The sequence below is a fragment of the Trichechus manatus genome, unplaced genomic scaffold, assembly GCF_000243295.1.
Source record: "Trichechus manatus latirostris isolate Lorelei unplaced genomic scaffold, TriManLat1.0 scaffold00029, whole genome shotgun sequence".
NCBI lineage: Eukaryota > Metazoa > Chordata > Mammalia > Sirenia > Trichechidae > Trichechus > Trichechus manatus.
In genome coordinates, this window is record NW_004443965.1 from 1,359,105 (window position 1) to 1,369,380 (window position 10,276).

General features: G+C 33.1%; 1 protein-coding gene across 1 annotated transcript in view; it reads left to right on the forward strand.

Moving 5' to 3' along the window:
• The window catches only part of SSBP2 (single stranded DNA binding protein 2), a 319,116-nt gene that overhangs the window by 274,715 nt on the left and 34,125 nt on the right, over window positions 1-10,276 (forward strand). The window contains exons 10-11 of the mRNA XM_004374454.2: window positions 430-521; window positions 5,721-5,769. Of these exons, the coding sequence (XP_004374511.1) occupies window positions 430-521; window positions 5,721-5,769 (141 nt within the window). The remainder of the gene's footprint in view (window positions 1-429; window positions 522-5,720; window positions 5,770-10,276) is intronic.

Consider the following 10,276-nt stretch of genomic DNA (forward strand, 5'->3'; position numbering starts at 1 on the left):
TTGACTAAATCTTTCCTTTAAAAACAGTTTGAGATTTATGAATGTTGTCTTTGAAAAAGTTCACTGTTGTCCAGACATTAGGAAATTTATAACCACATGTTGAATATTATAATTGCAGCTATACCTTAATAACATGTTCCAGTGGTAGTTCACTATTGTCCAGACATTGGAAAATTAATAAATACATGTTGAATAGTATAATTGCAGCTATACCTTAATCATTTAACCCGTTCCAATACATAGTCACATAGTTTTTAAAAGACACAAACCAAAGTAATTGTTAAAATAGTAGCAAAAGTACAAGAGTGGAACCTTCAGAGAATGAATTGCACAGGCCTTATCCAATGAGGGGTTATGTAGGGAAATTATTAACCTGCTCTCCTTTCTTTCCCCCCTCCTCTTTGGTTTTGTTTTTTTGTTTTGTGGTAGTCTGACCCTTGGTTATCATTACAGAACTATGGAGGTGCAATGAGACCCCCACTGAATGCTTTAGGTGGCCCTGGAATGCCTGGAATGAACATGTAAGCAAAATATTGTATTATCCTGTTCAGTAAAGTGTTGTATTTTCTGTCTACTAAAACAATATTAGTTTGTAAAACAGTTTGAGTTCCTAAATCTCCAGGTAGTATAAACATGAGCTATAGTGTTTGCTTCATTTTCACGACATAGTCTCTGTGCTTTTCTTCCTTCTTTTGCAACTTCTATTTTTTTTTTTTTTCCATTTTCAGGTACCATAAATGTCAACTTCTAGCCTGTTTTTCTTTTTTATTTTCATATTTTATTGGTCTAAGCCATCACAAATAAGCATATAGTCCGTGTACAGGTGCTGACACCATGACCAGGACTGAACTAGAGAAGTAGATAATTGAGTATCTTTAACCCGATTTTAGCAGATACATAGCGATTACTAAGACTGGAGTTTTTAATGCTTATAAATATATACGTGTCTTCACTTTTGCTTTGTCGAGACCACTGTTATCACAGGAAGAATTCACTCTAGTAGTGACTTCTGCATTAAAGTTTTCCTTGGTATAGGATGATTTTTCTTTTGGAAATTTGTGGTGCATTTAGAAAAGGAATAAGCTTAAGGTTTTTACTGAAAAAGCCTTTTCAAATCCAAAGGAAGTAGTTTGTTTCTATCACTCAATATAATAACATTTGTTAGGGAATTTTTATTTATTTTTCATTATCCAACTTCCCTTCAAAATCCCATATATCTCAGGTGCTGGTTAGTAATGTTCATTAATTCACCATAGGATCAGTCCCATGATGTGGCCTAAAGAAAGCTCACCAGAAATAATGAGTGTTCCACATGGGGTTACGGCCAGTCTTCTCAGTATACTTTCTGTCAGTCCACGTCTTGGTTACCTACATGTCAAATTAAACAACTCTGCCATCAATTAATGACATGGAAAATATGCTATGATAAAAGCTCTTTTGATGTACAAAGGGATTTTTTTAAGTTTTCAAAACTATTTTCATGAAAAGCCATTTTGCCAAAAATAGAAAATAGGTTAATAGGCAGGTACCATCCAGACTTAAAACTAACAGACAAGGGAAAAAGTAGTTCACATTTTCCTATCATGTCTCTTTACTTTTAAAGTAAAAATAGACATGAAGTCTGATTCTTCTTAAATTCCTCAAAGGCTTAGCCTTTTATTATGGTTACTACAGAAAATAGTGAATAATATTTTGTGTTTATGTCAAAGGCTGAAACTCTTACCTGTAGAATGGAGATACGTTTAAAATTTACCTACCTGGGATTCTCACTTTAAAATGCAGCAGATATGAGATACGTTTTGAATACTATGATCAACCCAGAATTATCATTAAATATTAAGAATGTATCTAATGTCATTCTGTACAAAACTCTGCATTATATTAACTGTGTAGTCAACTTTAAATCAACCTGTTTTTGCCAGTAGGGAGAAAAAAAAAAAAATTTTACGTGACCATTGGGAGACTCAAACTGATGCTTAAAATTGTCTACTTCCATTTTCACATGTAGTTAAACATATGCGTATGGGTACATTTAATCCCTAGACTAAAACCAAACCAAACCCGTTGCCCTTGAGTCAATTCCCACTCAAAGAGACCCTATAGGACAGAGTAGAACTGCTCCTTTGGGTTTCCAAGGAGCGGCTGGTGGATTCGAACTACTGACCTTTCGGTTAGCCGCTAAGAGCCGCTAAGAGCCGCTAAGCTCTTAACCACTGTGCCAGGGAGATCAAAAATATGGTTGAAAATTTTAAATGATTATTTTTGTTGATATTTGAGTTTGGATTTCTTATTTAAGTGTACTCAGGTACTTTTAATTATTTTCCATTACGTAATACTTTGCTATTTATCTAGCAAATATGTAAAGGCTTGACAAACTTCTAGACCTTACAGACTCAAATTTCTGTGATTTGTTACCATTGCCTTTTATTTGGAGCCTTATACCAATTTTAAATTTCTATAAATTAGTATTCCTCGAAGGACAATGAAAATGTAAATATTTAGCTGTATAAACCTTATAGCAGGGAAAGTTCTATACAGTGGAAGATACCACCAGAGAAAATTCTTCTTATATCGATATTGGCCCCAACAAAGCAAAAGTGAATTTCAAGAGACATAAAAAAATGAAACACATTATCTGCATTGTGCTCAATAGAATAGGCTTTATTGAAGTTCACTTCAAAATTTAATCATCTTTGAAACAAAATAAGTCTTACTGTGTGAAAAACAAGTGTTTCTAACTGCGATGTGTTTGTGGCTTTCGTCCTGTCATATGTTTACATGCTGGACAACTTAAAAATCAAAGGAAAAGACATTAGAATGGTGTTACCTTGAGCTGTGTCTTATCTTTAACAGTCTAAAATATTTGTGTATGGTGGGTCAGGGCAGACCTGCTGGAGAATGATATCTTGTTCATTTTTCTTTAGCTTGTCATGTTTTTATTATTTGCCATGAAATTATCAGTGATTAAAAATATCCAACCCTGGTCATTAAAGTAACTAGATACTGTGTTTTCAACTGGCAGCTTTATCACTGTACTGCAGCATAAACCATTTGCAACAAAATTTTGATGATTTTGCTGCTAAAAAATACTGGCTTCCTCCAAAATGAATGGTTATTCTGATATAATCTTATATTTCCATGCTCTAAACACAGGATAAATTACACAAAAAAATTTTAAGTATACTTTTACTGTTCCTATAATTAATATCTTTAAAAATAAAAGTTTAATATAAATAAATATTCTAATATGAATTATTAATATTAATTTAAATAGTTTAAAGTAGAATTTACAAAATATTGACACAATGTAAATGCTTTCAAATGCATTAGAGATTATTTTTAGAAGAAATCTTGAATAGTGATATGTTTCTATATTAACTACAAATTTCCAAAGAATTTAGAATTCAGCATTAAAGCATTTCTAATTCAATTTTGATACTTTGCTGTCTTACAGAAACTAGGAGTACAAAAAGATTTTAAAGGGTCTTCTTGCTCTATATAATATCCCCAAGAACTATAAAGTTTGTGTACTTATTATCTTGAAATAAAATAAAGGATTAATTAATCCCAGATTAATTAAAGGATTAATCAATCCCGGATTAATTAAAGGATTAATTAATCAATTTTTTTATTTTTATTTTTTCTGTTTGGTAGTCATTGCTGCTTTGATTTCATCATATGCATAAACCCTTACCAAAAAATACAGACTTCTTTTAAATTCCATTTTTCTCTTTATGTTTATATGAGGCTAACCTGATTCTAATTCAGACTATACTTAGATAGAAGTTTTCATTGAAAATTAAGAATACTTTGTTGATAACTCTGATGGGCCTCAAAAGAAGTGGAAGTTACTGAGCTTAAGTAGTTGTTCTAATAGAACTACTCACTGTTACAATCCCCACTTCATTCAGTGCTATTGGTGAATTTAAACTGTTTCAAAGACAATGGTAATGTTAGGGGAAATTTATCTATCAATGTGAATTATTAATATTTATTCTATTGTAACATAATACAGTTGAATATAAAATACATATATTGGTGGTTATCAAACAATCAAAATGCATAAACGTTATTGTTTTATATTATTTTAATACATTTTATTCATACAGCCCTTGCTTAGACATAATATTTCAAACTTATGTGATCATTATCTACATAACATAATTGTATACAAATTTTTGCCATGATTTGAACATGGTATATTTTTTATGTTGTCTGAAGATAAATGTTTCCCAATATTCTGTTTTTCTCTACTGTGTTTTACTTATCATCAAACAAACCATGTGGGTAGGTCTTACTGACCAAATGTTTTACATGATCAGCACATATCCTATGTTTTATTTTAGTTTCTGTCCATGAGGGCATTGATTCTTGCGTGTAACATCGTCTTTCTAAAGTATTCCAGTAACTAATTGTAAAATAATTAAAATAATGTCAATCTTGGAGAGGCAGCAGTTTCCATAGACAACATAAACTCCCCTCACCTTCTCCCTGTGTGATAGTTTGGCCAGGTCACTTCGGGAAATCTTACCTTCCCTTCTATTCCTCAAGCCAGATTGGGAAAAATACCACTTTAGTATCCCTAATAGAGCCTAAGGACAGGAGTCATGTCTTACTGTGCAGTTTACACCACTCAAGAAACCCAAAAGAAAATTAAAAATAGTTCTAAATATTCAAGCAAACATGAGTAATATAATAACTAAGTTGAACAACTTTTTTGCCTAACATTGAGAACTTTAGAATGAGAACCAGAGAAAAAAAATTTTTTTAATTAAAAGTTTTCATTGTCTTAGTTATTAGAGAAGAGGGAATTTTGAACGACCCTAATTACAGAGGACCAACTGAAGCAGTCTGCTTGTCATCAGGCAGTATGTGTTCAGGTGTGCTTTGTCCTAAAGCTTCAGGACAAATGACCTTTTTTGTTTAATTGGACACTAATTTTGTTTAAAAATCTTTATATCTTTGTAAATTATGGAGTACAAAACTTTCTCCTCAGCCCTAAAATCTGGTAAAATATTGGCATACATTACCTCCTGCTTTTTCCAAGATTTACACTGGCCACTCTCTTGACCTAAAATTATGAAAACAAGAAATATGGTTCCTTTATTTTATAGTAACTAAATCATCAATGGCACTGGCAGATAGATTAATATATAGGTATATAAAGTAACACGTATAATATTCTTTAAGTATAGATGTGATTTTTGAAAAAAAGGCAACTTTTTATGTCCCTGTTATGTACATGTGTGTATTTGTAACCTGATAAGAGTAATCAGTTTATATACACACACACATTTTTAAAATAATCTCATTTTTAATCAGATACAGTTGACACATATTGATGTAAAAAATTATTTATATTTATTTCATAATCAGTGCTTTTTACTGTAAAAGTGTGTTTTTATAATGATTTAGATATATGGATATAATTACCACACTGTGATGATTACTACTTTTAGTGCTTATTATAATAACCAAACTTGATATTAAAATAAAAGCTTACTAAAAGTGGTTTGATTTAGGAAGAAAGCTGTTTAATGGAATAAAAAACATTTGATTTAAGAAATTTAAAAAACTATGAAAATAAATGTAAAAAATAATTTTGGTGCTGAACTTTATGGTAACTGAATTAGAAATATTAATATTTTAGGATTTGTTATTGCTTATTGTTAACCATTCAAAGCATAGGTTAAAAATTATTTTATCATATTGTCTTGTAGGGGTCCAGGTGGTGGCAGACCTTGGCCAAACCCAACAAATGCCAATTCAGTGAGTATATATATTTTGAATTTTTTTTTGCAATTTGTAATATCTAACAATAACAGTTATTTTTGAAATCCATACAGTAAATTATATTAACTTTTTTAAAATAATTATTCAAAAAGGAAGTTTGTATATAGTTTTAGAAAGATATACATATTTCTTGGAAATATGTAGTTTATTTCACTTGAAGTTCTAATGTAGACATGCGTTGTGTAGATTAACAGACTTTTAAAAATACAGAAATATTATGGTTTAAGTATACTGCAGTAGGAATATAGTAGTCTATATTTATTCTAAAAATGGCTCGAATTTCTACCTTAACTATATAATCACTAAGTCTGCAGATAAGATTAATCTCTCCGAGGAATCCAAGTTATATGATTGTATTTGCTGTGCTAGTTACACCAAGGTTTGCTCTCTTACTACTTCAGGAAGCAAGTGCACATCATTTGCCTTGTGCCTGTGAGCAAAATTGCTATTGTAGGACATCCTATTTATGTGCCTGAAATCCTGAGCATTTTCTTTACATGTTTTTTGGCAATGGTTTGACCACCCAAATATGTTTTTCATAATAATGTCACATAAATATATGCACGAGTTAAAAATTAAGCTATCAGTTTTAAAATTAATATAGTCCTGGACTTTGAAACCTTGAGTTCCTTAATATGTGAGAGAGGACTACTGTGTACATTTGGGTAGTCTGTGTACTGCTCAAAGGTGCCTGGGCCAAAAGAGTCAGTAGAGGGCTGAAATACAGCCTACGTTCTATCTGTGAAGCCTATAGGCATCTTCCCAGAAGGGACGCCTTTCACTAATGTGCACAGCACAAAGGCACCTTCCTTGGTTGGCAGTGGCCTTAATGCATAAAACTGATCCATTGATTAAGATTAATTTAAACTTCAGGAAAATTAAAAGTGAGGTGTGTGTGGTATAGCAAGAATCATCCTAAATCCGTTGCTCATACTATTCTAAGGCAGAAGTCTTCTCAGTTAAGTAGATAGTAATTATCATATTTTTAGAGAAAAACAACATGATTAATTTATATTACCTGCCTCTTCAGTTTAAATAATGAATGAAATTATTAAATGGGTTTAAACGACTGAATGAAATTATTTGGGGTGGACATAATTATGATGTTGCTTCCATTTGTGTCTTCAGTGGACTTTGTCATTTCAACAAATCTTCTTTCTAAGACACTGTTTTTCCAGATAATATGTTTTAATGTGCATACTCTCTCCAAAATTCTTTTAGTTTGCTTATATGCTTTTGAAGAGTCTACATTTCTTTTTGCTTCTTTCTATTGGCCTTAACCAGGTCATTCAAGATTTCACTTTAAAATGACACCTGGCTAGCAGTTCAAGATACACTGCTTTCATCTTCTATTAAAATACCCTTAAGTATGTAGCAGAATTTTTTTTTTTTTTCATAACTGAAAACTTAAACTGACAGTCTTCCTATTGCCAGAATCTGGAAAGAATTTTCAATATCTGCATGCTGAAGAAACTAAATTAAAAAGCACAATCAGTGGCTGGTCTTGACTATGTAAGCCTTCCCACCTAGAAGCAGGAAGACCCTTTTCTCTGTCCTCACTGTCAGCTCAGCCAGTCATACCTGTACTGCTCACTGCAGGCAGCCTGAGTGCAGGTCGTGCCCACTACTGCCTGGTTCCCGTCAGTACCTCCTTTTATGCACTTATCCAGAGACTACTTCTTCAAAAGTCCACTTAGGAATACGGACAGGGTTGATATTGAGGATGGGGCATTGTACCTCAGGGATATATTACTCAAGTAAAGAGTATTAAAGACAGAAATCAGAAGAACTCTGGTAGCAGTGCATTCTGGTGTGTTTGGGTTTGTTTGTTACTCCATCTCTCCAGGATTTCATAGAGCCAAGCACTGTGAGTAGAAGAATGTACTATAGCAGGTCAGCAGCTCGGCATTATCTTAAAGCCTGAGAAACATTAGGAATTAGGCTAGGAGTTGTACACATAAAAATGTTATCCAACAGTCAATCTGAAATTGACATTGGACCAGCACACATGTAGGCAGGTAATAACACTGAAAGCAGTCTCCTCTGTTAATATGCACCACGTGTGGATACATCTCACCTCACTCAGTGTGTCTGAACAGAGAAAGAAGTGGGAGGGAGGCTAATCGTTTTCTCTTTAGAAAGAGAAAGGGGACATCATCCTGAATATGCAAAGAGAAAGCATTCCTCTGAAAATGATTGATTAGGAAAACAAGAAAAAGTAACATTCTAGCAAAAACATGGTGCCTCTGTGAAACAGGAGCAAGAAGTATTCAGGAAGGATTTTTCCTCCAAATATCACTGATTATGTTGTAGTGACAACTCATCTGTATTATGAATTCCATGCTCTTTAGACTTCCTTTTCATATTTAATAGTATAAGCACTTTTCATTTTGTATCAATAGAGTAAGTCTCTGACTCCTCAGGGAAGTGTATTAAAGTAGTTCATTTTGTTTTTTGTTTTTGCTGTTTTCAAGTTGTTGTATTCATTTACATGTTTATTCTGAAGTAACTTTAGATTTACAAAAAAGTTGCAAGAATAATACAAAGAATTCCTATATACTCTTTACCCAGATTCCCCAAGTGTTAGTATTTTACCACATTTGCTTAATTATTTTGTTTCTACATACATATTTTTCCCTGAAGCATTTGAGTATAAGTTACAGACATTATGACCCTTTATACCTAAATACTTAAGTGTGTGTTTCCTAAAAACAAAGACATTATCATAACCACAGTACAATGATCAAAATAAGGAAATAATCATTGATATAATATTATTTCCTAATCTATAGATTTTTTTCAGATTTTGCCAGTTGTCCCAGTAATATCCTTTATAACAAAAGAAAATTCAAGATCATTTGTTGCATTCAGCTGTCATCTCTCTTTTGTATCCTTTAATCTGAACAGGTCCTCAGTTTGTCTTCATCTTTCTTTACCTTACAGTTTTGTTGAATGCAAGCCAGTGATTTTGTAGAATGTCCTATAGTTTGAGCTTGTGTGATGTTTCCTCATGATTAGATTCAGGTTATGCATATTTGGCAGGAATAACATGGAAGTAATTTTATGTTTCCTCAGTGTGTCATTTTAGGAGGCACATGATGATGATTTGTCCAGTTATTGGTAATTTTAACTATAACTTTAACTTGGTTAAGGTGGTGCTTCTCCACTGTAGAATTACTGATTTTCCGTTTGTAATTATTAACCTATGGAGACATACTTTGAGACGAGAGTAAATATCCCCTTGTCCTTATACTTTCATGCACTAGTTTGCACATGATTGATAATCCAAATAATTTTTTTTATTATGTTGGTTGCCACGTGGATATTTTCTAATTTTATCCTTCCTTCTCCATTTATTTCTTGGCTTTCTGCTATAGAAAGAGTTTTTCCTTCTCCCCTGTTCATTCATTCACTCATTTGTATCAGATGGACGCATGGATTTTTATTTTATTTTTAAGTTTAGAGCGGTTTCCAATTCGATAGTTTGTACATAAAGTATTCCATGACATTGTATTCATTCCCCACAATGTGTCAGCACTCTCCACATTTCCATCCTAGGTTTCCTGTTTCCTTCCTCCTGATTTTCTACCCCTTTCTGCCTTCTCATCTTTGCTTTCGGGCAAATGTTGCCCTTTTGATCTCATATAATTGATTGTTCTGAGGAGCATGTTCCTCTCAGTGTTATGAGCCCGTCTATGGTTTGGCTGAAAGGTGGTCTGGGAGTGGCTTCCATTCCAGTTTGGAAGGGTGTCTTAGGGCAGTAGTCAGACCAGTAAGTCTGGCCTTTTTTGTGAATCTGATTTTTTGTTTTTCAGTTTTTTTCCTGCTCTGTCCAGGAGCCTTTGTTGTGATCCTAGTCAAAATGGTCAGTAGTAGTAGCCGGGCACCACTGATTTTTATTTTATTCAGTGAGGTTTTGATGCTCAAACTACCCCAAATTTGGCCAGTGGGAACCCCTTCCAGCCAGATCTTTTGTCTTTTTGACATGTTACCATTAATCTTTGAGGACTTCAAAGATCATCTTATATTTTCCCAGCCTCATCCCTGGAAACAGTCATTTCTCTAAGGAGCCTTTGTTCCTTTTTGTGTAGCATAGCATTTAGAACCCAAGGTCTGGGTACTAGGTATATGTTTTGTTGTTGGAGTGACGTGGCTCCTAGGCTCTCTCAACAAACATAACTAGGAAGTAGATGTATGTATACACACACATCTATACCTTTCTAGTCTATCTTTCTATATGTATTAAAAACATGAGCTTGCACTGATATATTCAATTTCAGTCAAGTACCACAGGCTTCATTCTAGCCTTTTTTCTATATTTATAACTTAACTTCTCTGAAAGTAAGAGGCCTGTGGTTTTGTGTTTTATTTTTGTTGTTTATATCTGGATTCTTCAGGCACATGATCCAGTAATATTCTTTTTCAGTATGAGTCTAGTTTGATGGGTTTTCTGTCTCTTGTAATCAAAAATGTCTACAGATGC